Source organism: Cervus canadensis, chromosome 10, assembly GCF_019320065.1.
Source record: "Cervus canadensis isolate Bull #8, Minnesota chromosome 10, ASM1932006v1, whole genome shotgun sequence".
NCBI lineage: Eukaryota > Metazoa > Chordata > Mammalia > Artiodactyla > Cervidae > Cervus > Cervus canadensis.
The window spans coordinates 9,184,667-9,202,472 of NC_057395.1; the positions used below are offsets into that span (position 1 = coordinate 9,184,667).

Sequence of the window (17,806 nt, forward strand, 5' to 3'; positions counted from 1 at the left end):
GCTGAACTCCCCCAAGTCTTAGATTCAGGAATCTAAGCAAGTCCCCCAAAATTTTAGGGACTATTTTGGGAAGCAAGGTGGCTTCCTCCTTGGGTTTCCATATTAACCTTTTCTACCTGATCCAGGGTATTGTAGGGAAGCAAAATTTGTCACCCCAAAATGTGTCTCTTTGGCAAGAGAATGATTTTAGGCAGAATATTTTTAAGAAACAAAAAAGACTCAAAGTCTTTTAACTGCCTCCTTAAATGTTGAATATTTTAGACAAAGGGCCTGGCCCAGGAAGACAGCTACAACCAGAGATACTGAGAAAATATGTGGGCCAGGTGTGGTCACGGGAACTACAGATATTTACAGAGTTCCAAACACTTGCTTTTCCATCTCCACATGAATCACCTTCCTCCACATTCTAGTCCCAAACCACCACCCACAACATCCTCCTTTGTTTCTAGCTGAAGATGGCATTTAAGGTGAGGGTTTCAACCATTCTGGTGAGTTACTCAGGTTTTCTGGTTCTCACCCATGTATACAGAAGTATACATGCTGTTAAGCTTTTGTTTGCTTTTCTCCTGTTAATCTGTCTCACGTTAAGTTGCTTCTTAACCAGCCAGATGAACCTAGAAGGATAAAGTTTTTGTCCTCCCCCCCAGGACACACCTGAGTACAGGTAGTTATGCTCATTACAACTGGCATAGACTTTGCCTCGTCTGCAAGGAAGAGATCTCTGGTAAACTGTTATCTATACAGCAGCACCAGCCAGTGAGCTGACACTCACTTGAAGGCCTTAGACATAGGTAGGGTCATCGTGTTACCAAGTCCTATTGCTTCCTACAAGATGGGCCGATAAATCAAGAGATGAGTTGTTGGGGCAAGGAATAGCAATTTTGTTTGGAAAGCTGGTAGATCAAGATAATGGTGGACTCATGTCCCCAAGAACCATCTTGCCTGAGTTAGAATTCAGGCTTGGGTTACACTAAAAGGAGAAAGAGTAGAGTCAAACCTTTCCTGGTTCACATCAGCCTCTGAAGGGAATGTGTTAATTTCTTTCCTGCAGTCATTGACAGGTGGGCTTGGTCAGGTTGTTTCCTGGAAGGTAAACACAGGTATTTCAGCTAAATGCTCATTTTGTGGGAGGCAGGGCTCCCAGCAATGAGCCACTATGTATAATATAAGCATAAAGGCAACATCCCTTTAGTGCTGAACTTGTAATAGAATACAAAAGGGTCTTCCCTATTACAGTTGTTCACTTCAGCAGAAGTCAGGAACAGATTTCATACTGCCTTTTGTGAAACAAAAACCATGGAGTCGGTAACGTTCCCTAATTTGAGCAAACTCCGTAAGATAGTGAAGGACAGGAAAGCCTGGCGTGCTGCAGTTCATGGGGTTGCAAAGAGTTGAACATGACTTAGCCACTCAACAACAATAATGCTCCCTAAAGAGCTCTCTGAAACAGAGCCAGGAGACCATTAACGGGTGTGACATAGGCATGTCTCAGCCTGCATGGAATCTGACCTTCCGATCATTTATTGTCCTAATGAAGTCCTCCAGAACATCTGCCAAAAACTCAAGCTACTTCTTGGACCACCCCTGCCCTAAATAACTTGTGATTCCCTAAGGATAAATATTTCCTGGCTTGTATCAGAGTCGCTCACAGTCTCACGAGGCAATTTTTGACAACCTGTGGCCTTTTGTCTTCATAAACATAAACCCCTGACTCTTTTTTGGAACACTCTTTCAGTTTAACCTGAATCTCTGTTTCCCGAATTTCTTTTTTTTTTCTTCCAGTTTTACTGAGATGTAATTAACATGCAGCAGTGTATAAGTTTAAGGTGTAGAGCATAATGATTTGACTTATAAGATGATTACCACAATGTATTTTACTGTAATTATAAACATAACTATATTCCTGCTGCCTGGATATAGTGAAACATAACTAGAGCCACACTGCTGGAATACTGTAGAATTTTTAAGGTTCTCCAGAGGGGGAGTAAATATAGTAGGGGATTAGCTATTTATCTATCCATCTGTCAGGAGACCTGAAATCTGTAGAGTGAGCCAGCAGACGAGATTCAGGGAAGAGTTGATGTTGCAGTCTTGAATCTGAATCCCCAGAACAATGGTCTGGAAACTCAGCCAGGGTTTCTATGCTTCAGACTTGAATTCCTTCCACTTTTAGGTTGTTGTTCAGTCGCTAAGTTGTGTTCCACTCTTTGCGACCCCATGGACTGCAGTCTTCAGGGCTCCTCTGTCCTCCACTTTTGGAGTTATCTCAAATTCATGTCCATTGAGTCGGTGATGCCATCCAAGCATCTCATCCTCTGCTGCCCCTTTCTCCTCCTGCCTTCAATCCTTCCCAGCATCAGGGTCTTTTCTGAGAAATCACTCTTTGCATCAGGTGGCCCAAATATTGGAGCTTCAGCTTCAGTATCAGTCCTTCCAATGAATATTCAGGGTTGATTTCCTTTTGGATTGACTGGTTTGCTCTCCTTGCAGTCCAAAGGACTCTCAAGAGTCTTCTATAGCACCACAATTTGAAAGCATCCTTCCACTTTGAGGAACCTCAGTCTTTGGGCTTGCAGCCTTCAGCTGATTGGATGAGGCCCATGGACATTATGGAGGGTAATCACTTTTATTCAAAATTACTGCCTTAAATACTAATCACACCTAAAATATACCTTCACAAAAACATCTAAGCTGACTGGAAAAAATGAATGCATTTCTTGGTAAACTAGAATAAAGAAAAATATGTGGCTTAGGTTTCATAAGGACAAAAATAATTTTTTAAAAACAACTTATATTATTGGAGTATAGCCAATGAACAATGTGGTGATAGTTTCAGGAGCACAACAGAGTGACTCAGCCACACATATACATGTATCCATTCTCCCCTAAATTCAGGGAAGGGTTTTTAAAGGCACCGTTCTGGGTGAGGGTTTCAGATGCCTGATAGCTGGTGTACATCCTTCTGGATTGGCTGGTGGTGAGCTAAGTGGGTGTTTTTAGGAGTTAGTATCATCAACCATTGGGTTTCAACTGGTCTGGGGTCTACATAGGTGTAGTCAGCATGCGGTTAACTTCTTCCACCTGGTGGGGGTTTCAGTATCTGCAGCAGAACTCCAGGATATGGCTCAGAATGTTATCTACAGCCTTGAGGAGGAGTTGACTTTGCTATTTTAACTATTGTTATTTTGTCTTGGACTGTTTTCATTTCTTTCAGCATTTTCTCACTTCTCTGATTACGTTTGCTCTTTGGGACTTGGGCAAAGCCTCAGAGGCTGAAGCTTTTCTACAAACAAGAGGCAGGTGCCATGGGGAGGTGTTCACAGTGTTCTGCTCCATTTCCATTAGTTTTTCTTTTTAGTGTGTCCTCCTTTGTTTTAAACAGATTCAAGAGGCGGAGGGAATGTTCCTAGTTAGGAGTTTTTCATTCGTTACCCACCTAGTGTGAAAAGTCCAGAAAAACCCATCTTCTTAAAATACTCTGTGTGTCCTATCTCCCCCTCCCCCTCAGCTGTTCAATGAGTATCATGTCCTTCAAAAGCTGCACACCCAAAACCAACCAAGTCCAGAGTCTAGTCTCTGTGCTGGATGCTAGAGATTCGAAAACCAACAAAATGTGGCTTCTTCTCTTTCGTGGGTTGTTACTGGTTGTCATTGGGTCCCTCAATGCTCATGACCCATTGGACTGAATAAAGGTACTTTAGAAAACTGCAAATTTAATGGAAAGAAGTCATAGGAATGACCCCTTAGCATCTGAGATATTTATTAGGAGTTGGAGAGATTTGTTCTAAAGAGATATAAGGCCTTGTTCCAGCAGGAAACAATTTTTTAAAAATTTCATTGAAGTATGACGCACAGTGTTGTGTTAGTTTCAGGTTATATATGAATCAGTTATATATGAATATATATATATATATCTCCATTCTCTATCTCAATAGGTCCTTGTTGGTTATCTGTTTTATGTATTGTTGTTGTCGTTGAGGGGCTCAGTCTTCTCCAAGTCTTTGTGACCCCATGGACTGCAGCACACCAGGCTTCCCTGTCCTTCACCATCTCCCAGAGCTTGCTCAAACCCGTGTCCATTGAGTTGATGATGCCATCCAACCATCTAGTCCTCTGTCATCCCCTTCTCCTCCTGAATCAGTTCAGTTCAGTTCAGTCGCTCAGTCATGTCTGACTCTTTGCGACCCCATGGACTGCAGCAAGCCAGGCTTCCCTGTCCATCACTAACTCCTGGAGCTTGCTCAAACTCATGTCCATCGAGTCGGTGATGTCATCCAACCATCTCTTTCTGAAGTCCCCTTCTCCTCCTGCCGTCAATCTTTCCCAGCATCAGGGCCTTTTCCAGTGAGTCAGTTCTTCACATTAGGTGGCCAAAGTATTGGTATTTCAGCTTCAGCATCAGTCCTTTCAATGAATATTCAGGACTGATTTCCTCTCAGATTGACTAGTTTGATCTCCTTGCAGTCCAAGGGACTCTCAAGAGTCTTCTCTTTTGAACATCACAGTTCAAAAGCATCAATTCTTCAGCTCTCAGCTCTTCTTTATGGTCCAACTCTCACATCCATACATGACTACTGCAAAAACCATGGCTTTGACTAAATAGGACTGCTTTGGTATTACTTAACTACCAACACTATTTCATTTTTTTGTTTCTTAGAATTTTTCATTTTTCATTGGGGTACAGCTGATTAACAATGTTGTGATAGTTTCAGGTGAACAGTAAAGAGACTCAGCTATAGATATACATGTATCCATTCTCCCCCTTGGAAAAGACTCTTTTTTTTTTTGGAAAAGACTCTTGAGAATCTCTTGGACAGTCAGGAGATCAAACCAGTCAATCCTAAAGGAAATCAACCCATAATATTCATTGGAAGGACTGACACTGAAGCTCCAATACTTTGGCCACCTGATGTGAAGAGCTGACTCATTGGAAAAGACCCTGATGCTGGGAAAGAATGAAGGCAGGAGGAGCAGGCGATGACAGAGAATGAGATGGTTGCGTGGCATCACTGACTCAATGGACATGAGTTTAAGCAAGCTCTGGGAGATGGTGAAGGGTAGGGAAGCCTGGCATGCTGCAGTCCATGGGGTCACACAGAGTTGGACAGGACTGAGCAACTAAACAACAATTCTCCCCCAAACCCCTCTCCTATCCAGGCTGTCACATAACATTGAACAGACTTCCTTGTGCTATACAGTAGGTCCTTGTTGGGATAGCTAGTGAGTTTGAGACAGTCATGTACACACTGCTGTATTTTTAATGTTTTGTTTTCTTAGTTTTGGTAATGTAGTAATGAGAGTGAACAAAAAAATCAAAAAGGAGAAATCCAGGTACATGAAGGCTGGAATCTTGAAGAAGTGCTTCACAGAGGGAATGAATCCAGGGTAGAAGGGACATGAGAAAGCCAGTAAGGTGAGAACAGGCAAAATGTCTTGTTGTAACTGCCCTTCCTAAGCACACAGTCAAATGAGACTTGCTCTTCTGATGGTTGTTTAGGGAGGCTGTTTCTTTATCCCCAGAACTGTTTTTTAAAAGGTAATATGTCTCCACTATCTTTAGACCAACTTACTAGCAGCAGAATGTCTTGGGCTCAGTCACAGCCAAAGCCCAAACCTCAAAACGTAAGCAGGCGTATTCCCCCATGCCAGTGGGCAAGATGCGCTTTATTTAGCTGTATATCTTTCTGATGCTCTTCTTGTTTATGTAAGATCAGGAATCCCTTGTGGATTCATTCAGGAACTTTATTATGGTATGAATTTTCAGGTGTTCAAATGTCTAAGGAGGTGGACCGTTAGTACTGAAGATTGTGTGCATCTTTACAAAATTCTCTTAATGGAAAAATTTCAATTCCCTGGAAGACCATAAAAGACACCTGCAACAGTTCTTTGCTCAAAGACATAAAAAGTTTTGGGAAGATGGAATTATGAAGCTGCCTGAGAAAAACGGCAGAAGGTACTGGAACAAAACTGTGAATACACTGTTCAATAAAGTTCTTGGTGAAAATGAAAAGTGTGTCTTTTATTTTTACTTAAAAACCAGTGGAACTTGCTGGCCAACCCAATACATATACAATCACCGTCATACGTGGTCAGAGTACACAAAGAACCATCTGAATCAAACACTAGGAAAATCTGGCGCAGGGGGTGGAACTCGAGTCTGACTTGGAGAGCCTGTGGAGGCCGACGGTGGAGGAGACCAGTCACTAGAGGACAGAGGGTGGAAAGGTACAACTGACAGGGCGCACACGGGGTTGGAGGGTGCACCCGGGTACACAGCAGGCTTCATTTTGGAGAGAAGTAGAAATAAACAGGGGTGGGGGAGGTTTAGGAGAATTTTAGACTAGATTCTATCAGGAACTAAACAATCCTTAAGCACTGATACTTCATGATGCCATGTTGTTCTAAGGATATTACGAATCAAGGAGTAAGGAAAAGAATGGCCAGGAAAAGGCAGCTCATAGGTGGAGAAACATGTCCAAAAGCTAATAAATTAAACAAAATATGAAGAATCAGGCCAAAACAAAGGTAAAAGAAACGATTAGAATAAACTAGACATGGCAACCCACTCCAGTACTCTTGCCTGGAGAATCCCATGGACAGAGGAGCCTGGCAGGCTACAGTCCGTGGGGTCGCAAGAGTCAGACACGACTTAGCGACTAAACCACCACCACCAGACAAATCACAAAAATTTTATAGAAAAGTGAATTAATTCATTCAATAAACATGAAATGTCTACTAACAGTCAGCCAATGAGGATACAATGATGAATTAGATAGAAACAGTCTTATCCCTCAATGATCTTAGAATCTCGGAGAAGCTTCTTGAGTTGAGATTAAAAAGGCAGGTGAGGTCTTGGTTGATGAGGAGAAGGGTAGTGATAAAGACAGCTGCAGAGTAAGGGACGGTAGGTGGTGCTGGCCGCTGGCAGTGTAGGACAAGAGCCTGAAGGCAAGAGGGCAGTCGAGGAAGTTCAAGCACAGGTGGGCAGAGTGGAGAGAGTTCAGAGAGAAGAGTGGAAGGTTAATAAATGATGGGGTTTGGGAAATATCATGGCTACAGGGTGCGAGAAGGAAGAGGAGTCCTGAAAAGGAGGCAGGAAGGCCATGCAGAGGCTGGTGTGGGATTCAGCAGCAGACCAAAAACTTCTTTCTTTTCCATTCCAACAAAACGCACTTTAATAAGCTTTGTAAAATTCAAACAAGACACGAACTTTCAAACAATCTGCTAGTTCAAGACACAGCTCACAACTTAACCTCTTTTACGAATTTTTTCTTGCCTACCCTCCTCGGGACCTCTCAGCCCTGACGTTCCCATTGTCCTGCATTTCCTACAGCTTTATCCAAGCAGAACCTCTTTACTACATTATCTAGTGAGAACCCTGCATGTGCCAGGTACTGTCTCGAGGCAAGGAGCATAAGACCACGTGGTCTGGCGTGGCCCAGTGCTGACACACACAGGAAGTGACGGTGCGGTGCTTCACAACGAAGGGAGGATGGAGTTTGAGGTGCCTAGCACAGCCCAGAGGGTGAGGGGAGGACAGGGCGGCAGTTTTCTGTTGGAGGTGATACCAAAACTCCCTCTCCACTGTTCACCCGGATGAAGTCCCTGTTCTCACGGCTTAGGGGCAGACAGTTCCATTCCCAAGGGAGAGATTTTCTCAGAGAAACTAGGTATTACACGACATTTATATGACCCTTCAGTTACAGCAGGGGTTAAATGGCTGGTATAAACTGGTCCACGAATCTAACTACATATAAAATATTGTCTGGGAAAATACTTGTAAAATGACAAATTTTAAAATATAAGTAAGCCAGTTCTAAGCTGGAGACCACTTATACATGGGTGAGGTGGTATTAACAAATTTAATTTTTGAAATACCCTTCTCCTCCTCCCCGACATTTAAGTGTCTACTCTACCCTTGAGAATTTGTCATCTTCAAACCAAATACGTTTCTTAGGTTGTAACATCACATGCAAATCATTTACATTTTGAAAGTATTATACTATAATCATGGAACATTAAAAAACACCAATCACAACAACCTAACAGATTAATAAAATAATTCTTGGAGAAGGCAAACAAGTGTAATATGCTTTATGGTAGATTGTTGATGGTTATTTCGGGACCTCATAACTGTCCCAAAGGCACAGAAAGCTGATTGAGGGCCTTGTCCATACCGACCTAAAGGCAAAAGCATGTTGGCACAGACATCAGGGCCAGGGTTAACAGTGAAGCCTGTGCTTAATGATCAAAGCAGTATGAAACTTAGGTTATTCTTTCTGTACAATTATATGCTGCTAGTAACTACATAACAAAAATGTTATTTGGCCATAAATATTGCTCCTTGAATGTGAAAAACCTGTTGATATATAAGCACTATAAAAATAAGGAAAGTCATAAGAAATCAAAAATTCCTATGCACAATTTGCCTTTGGGATGCAATTTTAAATGACTTAAAAAACTAACAGGAAAAATAGCTATCTCTGTTGTTTATGATATTCAACCAGCTGATATGAAAGTCTGATGGACTACATCTCTCCTAAGCATTATTACAACCCTTCAGAAAAATCCAAATTAAATAGGATGGAAATAAAATTTTCAGGGTCTCTAATCCTACTGGAACATTTATCTTAGTGGTGTATTTCCCAAAAGCAAATATGGCTCATTATTCTCAATGTTTCTTGAAATTCCCATAGAGATGGCTATTTTCCATACCTCTTTTGACAAACAGACTTAAAAACAAAATATGAACAAGACTTTCACAAGTATGAAAACTCAAGTGTTTCTAAACAACTTTTCCAAGTAATTGATATGCTTCTTTTTTTTTTTCATTTATTTTTATTATTTGGAGGCTAATTACTTTACAAACGAATCAGCCATGGAGTGTTACAGGTATTTCTTACAAACAATTCCTATATTTGTATAACATGTATAAAAATAGGCTTCTTTTTTTTTTTTTTAAGTCTCCAAAATCAGATAATTTTTTTTTCTTTCTTTTTTTTTTTAATTTTTTTATTAGTTGGAGGCTAATTACTTCACAACATTTCAGTGGGTTTTGTCATACATTGATATGAATCAGCCATAGATTTACACTTATTCCCCATTCCGATCCCCCTCTCTCCCTCTCCACCCGATTCCTCTGGGTCTTCCTGTACCAGCCCAAGCATTGTTATGCATCCACCTGGGCTGGTGACTGTTTCAACCATAGATAGTATACATGCTGTTCTTTTGAAACATCCAACCCTCACCTTCTCCCACAGAGTTCAAGTCTGTTCTGTATTTCTGTGTCTCTTTTTCTGTTTTGCATATAGGGTTATCGTTACCATCTTTCTAAATTCCATATATATGTGTTAGTATGCTGTAATGTTCTTTATCTTTCTGGCCTACTTCACTCTGTATAAGGGCCTCCAGTTTCATCCATCTCATTAGGACTGGTTCAAATGAATTCTTTTTAATGGCTGAGTAATATTCCATGGTGTATATGTACCACAGCTTCCTTATCCATTCATCTGCTGATGGGCATCTAGGTTGCTTCCATGTCCTGGCTATTATAAACAGTGCTGCGATGAACATTGGGGTGCATGTGTCTCTTTCAGATCTGGTTTCGTCAGTGTGTATGCCCAGAAGTGGGATTGCTGGGTCATATGGCAGTTCTATTTCCAGTTTTTTAAGAAATCTCCACACTGTTCTCCATAGCGGCTGTACTAGTTTGCATTCCCACCAACAGTGTAAGAGGGTTCCATTTTCTCCACACCCTCTCCAGCATTTATTGCTTGTAGACTTTTGGATAGCAGCCATCCTGACTGGCGTGTAATGGTACCTCATTGTGGTTTTTGATTTGCATTTCTCTGATAATGAGTGATGTTGAGCATCTTTTCATGTGTTTGTTAGCCATCTGTATGTCTTCTTTGGAGAAATGTCTGTTTAGTTCTTTGGCTCATTTTTTGATTGGGTCATTTATTTTTCTGGAATTGAGCTTCAGGAGTTGCTTGTATTTTTTTGAGATTAATCCTTTGTCTGTTTCCTTCATTTTGCTATTTTCTCCCAATCTGACGGCTGTCTTTTCACCTTACTTATAGTTTCTTTTGTAGTGCAAAGCTTTTAAGTTTCATTAGATCCCATTTGTTTAGTTTTGCTTTTATTTCCAATATTCTGGGAGGTGGGTCATAGAGGATCTTGCTGTGGTTTATGTCGGAGAGTGTTTTGCCTATGTTCTCCTCTAGGAGTTTATAGTTTCTGGTCTTACATTTAGATCTTTAATCCATTTTGAGTTTATTTTTGTGTATGGTGTTAGAAAGTGTTCTAGTTTCATTCTTTTACAAGTGGTTGACCAGTTTTCCCAGCACCACTTGTTAAAGAGGTTGTCTTTTTTCCATTGTATATCCTTGCCTCCTTTGTCAAAGATAAGGTGTCCATAGGTACATGGATTTATCTTGGGCTTTCAATTCTGTTCCATTGATCTATATTTCTGTCTTTGTGCCAGTACCATACTGTCTTGATGACTGTGGCTTTGTAGTAGAGTCTGAAGTCAGGCAAGTTGATTCCTCCAGTTCCATTCTTCTTTCTCAAGATTACTTTGGCTATTCGAGGTTTTTTGTATTTCCATACAAATTGTGAAATTATTTGGTCTAGTTCTGTGAAAAATACTGTTGGTAGCTTGATAAGGATTGCATTGAATCTATAGATTGCTTTGGGTAGTATAGTCATTTTCACAATATTGATTCTTCCAATCCATGAACACGGTATATTTCTCCATCTATTTGTGTCCTCTTTGATTTCTTTTCATCAGTGTTTTATAGTTTTCTATATATAGGTCTTTTGTTTCTTTAGGTAGATATACTCCTAAGTATTTTATTCTTTTGTTGCAATGGTCAATGGTAATTGTTTCCTTAATTTCTCTTTCTGCTCTGTTTTTTCAATTGTTAGTGTATAGGAATGCAAGGGATTTCTGTGTGTTAATTTATATCCTGCAACTTTACTATATTTGTTGATTAGCTCTAGTAATTTTCTGGTAGAGTCTTTAGGGTTTTCTATGTAGAGGATCATGTCATCTGCAAACAGCGAGAGTTTCACTTCTTTTCCTATCTGGATTCCTTTTACTTCTTTTTCTGCTCTGATTGCTGTGGCCAAACTTCCAACACTATGTTGAATAGTAGTGGTGAGAGTGGGCACCCTTGTCTTGTTCCTGATTTCAGGGGAAATGCTTTCAATTTTTCACCATTGAGGGTGATGCTTGCTGTGGGTTTGTCATATATAGCTTTAATTATGTTGAGGTATGTTCCTTCTATTCCTGCTTTCTGGAGAGTTTTAATCATAAATGGATGTTGAATTTTGTCAAAGGCTTTTTCTGCATCTATTAAGATAATCATATGGTTTTTATCTTTCAATTTGTTAATGTGGTGTATTACATTGATTGATTTGCGGATATTAAAGAATCCTTGCATTTCTGGGATAAAGCCCACTTGGTCATGGTGTATGATTTTTTAATATGTTGTTGGATTCTGTTTGCTAGAATTTTGTTAAGGATTTTCGCATCTATGTTCGTCAGTGATATTGGCCTGTAGTTTTCTTTTTTTGTGGCATCTTTGTCAGGTTTTGGAATTAGGGTGATGGTGGACTCATAGAATGAGTTTGGAAGTTTACCTTCTTCTGCAATTTTCTGGAAGAGTTTGAGTAAGGTAGGTGTTAGCTCTTGTCTAAATTTTTGGTAGAATTCAGCTGTGAAGCCATCTGGTCCTGGGCTTTTTTTTGCTGGAAGATTTTTGATTACAGTTTCGATTTCCTTGCCTGTGATGGGTCTGTTAAGATCTTCTATTTCTTCCTGGTTCAGTTTTGGAAAGTTATACTTTTCTAAGAATTTGTCCATTTCATCCAAGTTGTCCGTTTTATTGGCATAGAGCTGCTGGTAGTAGTCTCTTATGATCCTTTGTATTTCAGTGTTGTCTGTTGTGATCTCTCCACTTTCATTTCTAATTTTGTTAATTTGGTTCTTCTCTCTTTGTTGACGCTGGCATGGTGGCCTGACTGAGGGAGGGTGTGGAGGCTGGAAGGGGCAGATCCCACCTGCACCGCCCTCTGAAAGCAGAGCACTCCTAGGACGCCTTTCATAAGCCCAGAGAGCATACAGCAAAGGAGCAGGGACCCAGGGCACGTTCTGCTAGTCGATGCCTAAAATAAGCGCACACAAGGGAAGCACCGGTGCTCCCAGAGAGGGTTCAGGGCTGTGGGACGTGATGCTGGGATGTGGGGTGTGGCTTCCGGGGAAGGAGCTCGGTGGGGCCGCTCTCCCTGTTTGTGGAGCGCGATGCCTCTCGCTGTAAAAACATGCACTGAACGCCGTTTCAGCTTTTTGCCTTTTTAAATGAAACCAAAAATCCTCTTCAGACTTTTTTTTTCTTTTTTTCTTTTTTTTTTTAAATGAAAAACAGGTGCCTATGTAGGGCCCTCGTAGAAGTGAAGTAACATAAAATGAACTTTGGAAAAGCAGGGGATGCTTGTAATTGTTCCTGGGGCCGTTTTAGCCCTTTTCAGTCTCACCCACTGACTTTCTCATCCTCCCTCGAGACTGTGGCTCTAGGTGATTCCTCAGAGGCAAGTGCTTAATTTTTCCGAGGTCATGAGTGAAACATTTATACAAGGGGGGTGAAAGCAAATGCTTGAAAGTGGCCTTGTGGGAGGTGTGTTCCTTCATCCCTGAACTGTTTCCTGGGGGCAGGCGTGTCCCAGAGGCGGCAGGCGTCACTGTGAGCCCACCTCCCGTTCTCTCTGACGCCCTTTCTCTCCTCCCCCAGCTGTGACTTGTTACCTGAGGAGCCCAGACACACGTGAGCTTCTTTAGAACAAGGTCAGAGCTCTCACTGTTTACAGCAGGTCTGCTCTCTGCTTCCAGTGCTCACACGGTGTGACGGGAATTCCATTTACTGTGCGGCAGCTTACAAAATGCAAATCCTTTAGGGAATCGTGAACAAAACTGGTGTTTTCCATCTTCCCCAGGACTAATTGGAGGCTGGCAGAGATGAGCACCGAACTTGAGGTGGAGAAACAGCGGAACAGATCTTTACTGAGCACTCTCACCACGAGGCCAGTCCTGGAGCCGCCCTCGCAGAAGAAATTTCCATAATACTTCAATATGAATCTTTCTCCAAAAACAAACATAGGATTTTCTACCTCAATTCCATGCCCTTCAGATAACAGCATGGCGACTGACTTGATCAAGTTTAGTTCTACTATCTTTTTTTCCTTGGGTTTAGCATGTCCAATATGAATGATTCTTATTTTCAACTTCTGAGCTGTTTATTTGACTTATGTGCACTAAGTAAAAGCCATAATTAACTGTGCTAACCAAGGAGACAAAAATTTTATGTTTCTTTGGTCCTAGATTTCTATTTTTAAGATACTTATTAATTTCTTAAATTTCTTGAAAAGCTGCATTTAAATTCTACTTTAGAAATGAAATCTTATTGCCTAGTAACCGAACATATACTTTCAGATATTTGACCTCCTTTCTAATTGATTTCACCTTGGCAAGTGTTCATAATCATCTCCAAGCTCCGCTGAACCCACTGCAGTTTTTCTACCCCTAAGCATAAGTGAATGACTGGCATTGAAACACTAACCATATATGGATGTTTTTGTATTTGAAGGAATCCTATATAAATCCTTTTTATGAATTAAACAAACTTGTAGCACTATATCAGAAGATTAATTTCTAGTTTTCGATCAACATTTTGGTCATTTTCTTACACAAGAATGCATCTTTAATCGCTATTTTACTTAGAGCCTTGTTACTTAAATTTCTAAAAAATATTTTCTGAGCAATTGTAGAACGTTTCTAAATTTGTAGTTAAAGCAAACATTAAAAAATTTTAAATGAAGCTCACTTTTGTCTCTATCTCAACAGCACCTGGATGATTGATGACTAAGAGCAATGATGGGGAGTCTAAATTGCAGCTAGTTTTCATTGTGTGATCGTTGTGATTAAAATATCCATTTTAGTCAGAGCACACGGGTTTGTGGTTTTGATGGTGTTTTCATGATGGTTATGGTGCAGATAAAAATAGCCCTTGTTAAATGCAGTCTCAACCTGTGTTCCCATTTGGCTTCTTGCCATCATAGAGCAATCTAAGGTTTCTTCGCCAGCACTGCGGCTACGTTGGGTCTTAGTACTTGAGAGCCATGAACCTGGAGGACGTGCTTTAGCTGTGCAGTCACAGCGGGCCTCCAGACTCTTCATCCCAAGTCAGACACTGCCCCACGCAGGCCTCAGTGGAGGAAGCAAAGGCTCAGTCCCCACCCCAGGGGCGGGCTGCCTACCGCAGACCCAAGTTCACGGTGCTGTGAGCACACACATCTTTTCAAAGAAGACATTGGGAACCAAGCAAGCACTTCTTAGTTCCTTCTCCCAAACTCACCCGTTGGGTAAATCTCGCTTCTCATGAGGAGGGTAGGAGTTATAAGTGCTCCCCTTGAAACTTCAGGCTGAGGAGATGAAGTTCAACTGCAATTTCTGACCAGATTTAGATTATAGTCGAGATTACACTCATGCTTTTTGTATATACCAACTAATTATGACAGCTTGGATAGAAGTATGCTAAATAGTAAAGAGAGGTCTTATTTGTGTTTTAAATTGTGTCCTGAATAACTCAAAATGTGGATAATTCATTTTGCTGATTCATTTTAATAAACCAGGTTTGATCTGGAGGAAACGAACATCCTTTTAAGACAAATCTCTTCAGTTTTGGCCTGCTTGATTCAACTAAAGATTTCCTCTTTCAAGTTTCCTGTCCTGTGTTTAAAAGATATTTATGCTTTACAAATTAACTATATCGACTGCTGCAAAGGAGTTTGATATTGATTTATTTTTGTTCATGCATTTAAGACATATAATTTAAAACATTTATGAAATGCCACAAGCATTATTGAACTATGTAACAAGGTTTTACAGATTCATTTTCTCGATGTTACAGTTAAAAATCTATATGTGTTTTCTTAATCTGAGGAAGGAGCTGGCATAGGACTCTAGACTCAGTAAGAAGTCCATTGGCCTTGTTACTTCTTTTGTAGAATTAGGAAGTTTGGCTAAATCAATGACTCTCATACCTTAAAAAAAAATTTTTTTTTTCCCAAAGAAAACAACCTTTCTTTTGAAAAACACTTCTGAGTGGAATGGTATTATATGAAAGAGACAAGTATAGAGCCATTTAGCTAAAGGAATGGCCAGAGACGGTGCAGCTGTGACTTCTCTGTTCCTCACCCCTGCAGTGACCCCCGTGGGACCTTCCCCTTCCATGGGGCATAGTTCGCAAACTGACACTTATGAGAGAATCCTTCTCGCTAAACACCTTTAGAATTAAAACTTGCCGGTACATTGTTTTCTTGTGTATAATTTCCTCACCTTTCTATGTTTTCACTAAATGGAAAAGTTTAAAGAAAACTGCAGATGTGTTCTCCTTATTAACATTCGACTTCAGACTACTTCCTCCATATGACATGATCCTCACCTAGAAATCAAAATAAAGTACATATTTAGGGCAGGAACTGTTAAGGGAGAAGAGAGTGATCTTGTGGGTCATTACTAGGATTATGGGTCATTCCCTAATTCTCTGAAATTATGTGTACTCGATAGATTGATATTTATTATACTTTTTATCAGATTAATCTAAATAGCATTCCATATATATATTGTCTTATCTAAAAGCAGAATAAGTAGGAATTCATTTTCTTCTATTTATGTGATGATTTTTCTACTTAAGTAATCTTCAAGTTAGGTCTAGTCTCTAAAAGTATTATTTAAGTGTCACATGTAGTAAATTATATGTAATTCCTGTGATAATTCTCTTGTTTAACTTAAACATAAATAATACTTGGCTTATTTGAGATGCAGCGGGAGTTGGACAGGAGTATAACTAGAGAACTAGAAGAAGGTATGTTGCCAAAACATATGAATTAAATTTAGACACTGATTTCTGAAATACATGGTAAACAGTCAGTGGCATCTCTTTCTGTTGTTTGGATAACAGTTGCTATCTTAAATATTTTTTCTTACATATAGCTAATGAGAAATGTGAACACATGAGCGGTCATAGTGAAAAATATAGTTCTTCCTTATTGATTCATCATGTTCCATAGCTTGAAAAATAATCTCTAAAGGTCTATGTATTTCTTTTACTTCTGGCTATTTCCTTCTTCTACTGCCTGCATCCCTGTGGAACTGTCTGCCTGCACCTGACACTATTCTCAGGAGATGTGGCGTTCACCTGCTTCTCAGGCGCCGGTGGCGGTTAAGGCTGGGAAACCCAGACTCAACAGTCACGGGTGTGAAGCTGTCACTCGGTGGGTGACTAAAATTTCTCTGTCACTGACTTTGTCACCAGTTTATCTTTCACCCTCAGGAAAAGCTCCAAACACGCACACCAGTTTGGGTCCTGCCAAAGTAGGCGGCCTTATCTCCTTACCGCCCTCCTCTGCCCTCAGCTCTGCATCTAACCAGCCAGACTGTAGGATCCCACAGCCGCGCGTCCTCACCTGCGGGCTTTGTACGTGCTCCTCCCCTCCGTCTCCTGTACTTTTTCCTGTCCTCCAGGTATCTGCTTCCATAGCACCTCCACCAGAAAGCTGGCAGTACTGACAGGAAGCTGGCTGTCCCTTCTGAGTGTCCCTGTGCCGTCTTTTGTATCTGTCTTAGAGTTTATGAGTCTGTGTGGAAGCTGCCCGTTCACCTGTTTCCCACTCTAGAGCGTGTCGTTTTCCGGGTGCACTGGGGCACCTCCATCTTGTACTTCCAGTGCTTGTCCCAGCACCTCTGCGCATAGTTACTGAGCAAATAAATGAAGCATGAGGAAGCCAGAGGCTCTGGTCATCAGCCACACGTGCACCATGGGCAGATTATGTAATTGTAATCTTGTTTTTTGTGTTGTGTCATCTATAGATATATTTCATTTTTCGGAACACTTGGAAAGGTCTCAGGTTTTGGTTTTTTTTTTTTTCTTTTCTCTTAACTAATACTTAGTTAACTCAAGTATTTTAGGTGAAGAATACAATTCTTTCCTTTTCTTTCCAGTTGATGCTGAATTTGCATCTAATTACAGTGTCTCCTTGAGGATCTACAGATGGGTCAAATGTATATGAGGACCTATTTTTGAAAACATCACAAGAATATGTACAGACTTTGAAGAAAAAAGATATGACTTGAACAATAAATAGTAAAAGTTTCCCTACAGGACTGTTTACCTGACATTTTCATTGTTTCCCATTAAACATGATGAGAAATTCTTTATTAAAGGAAAATATTTTCATATTATATGTGTATGATAAAAATGTATATGGTATTTTAAGCGATGTTTCTCTGCATCTAACTTAGCAGTTTTAAAAACCAGCACAGTTGAGTTTTCCATATTCAAAGTGATGCTGTTAGTCACTCAGTCATGTCGACTCTTTGTGATCCCATGGAGAAGCCCGCCAGGCTCCTCTGTCCATGGAATTCTCTCGGCAAGAATACTGGAGCAGGGAGCCATTCCCTTCTCCAGGGGATCTTCCAGTCCCAGGGATCAAACCCAGGTCACCTGAATTGCAAGTGCATTCTTTACCATTTGAACGGCCCTTTATGAACTCAAACTGAGCCCTAATATCAGCTGTTTAAACAGCACCCAAACAACCAGACTTGTCATTAATATTTAGTGGTGTTGATTGATAGCTTTTTTGTATTTTCCAGTTTTTATCACTATATATAGACCTAAAGATTTAGATATTGCTGTTATGGTTACCATCAATGTTTTGAGGTATTACAACTGTTAATAGTGGCATAAAA

General features: G+C 40.5%; 2 protein-coding genes across 7 annotated transcripts in view; one reads left to right on the plus strand and one right to left on the minus strand.

The window, feature by feature from the left end:
* LOC122447862 (ankyrin repeat domain-containing protein 26-like) overlaps positions 1 to 17,299 on the plus strand; it is a 378,001-nt gene extending 360,702 nt beyond the window's left edge. Inside the window, exon 14 of one of the 2 annotated variants that reach the window (XM_043478575.1) lies at positions 16,241 to 17,299. In XM_043478575.1, the coding sequence (XP_043334510.1) occupies positions 16,241 to 16,284 (44 nt within the window). In that variant the 3' untranslated portion in view covers positions 16,285 to 17,299. Of the gene's footprint in view, positions 1 to 5,764; positions 5,869 to 16,240 lie in introns of those variants that run through there. The other variant, XM_043478577.1, reaches the window with a different exon arrangement.
* The window catches only part of LOC122447860 (ankyrin repeat domain-containing protein 26-like), a 578,892-nt gene that overhangs the window by 459,845 nt on the left and 101,241 nt on the right, over positions 1 to 17,806 (minus strand). The window lies entirely within an intron of this gene.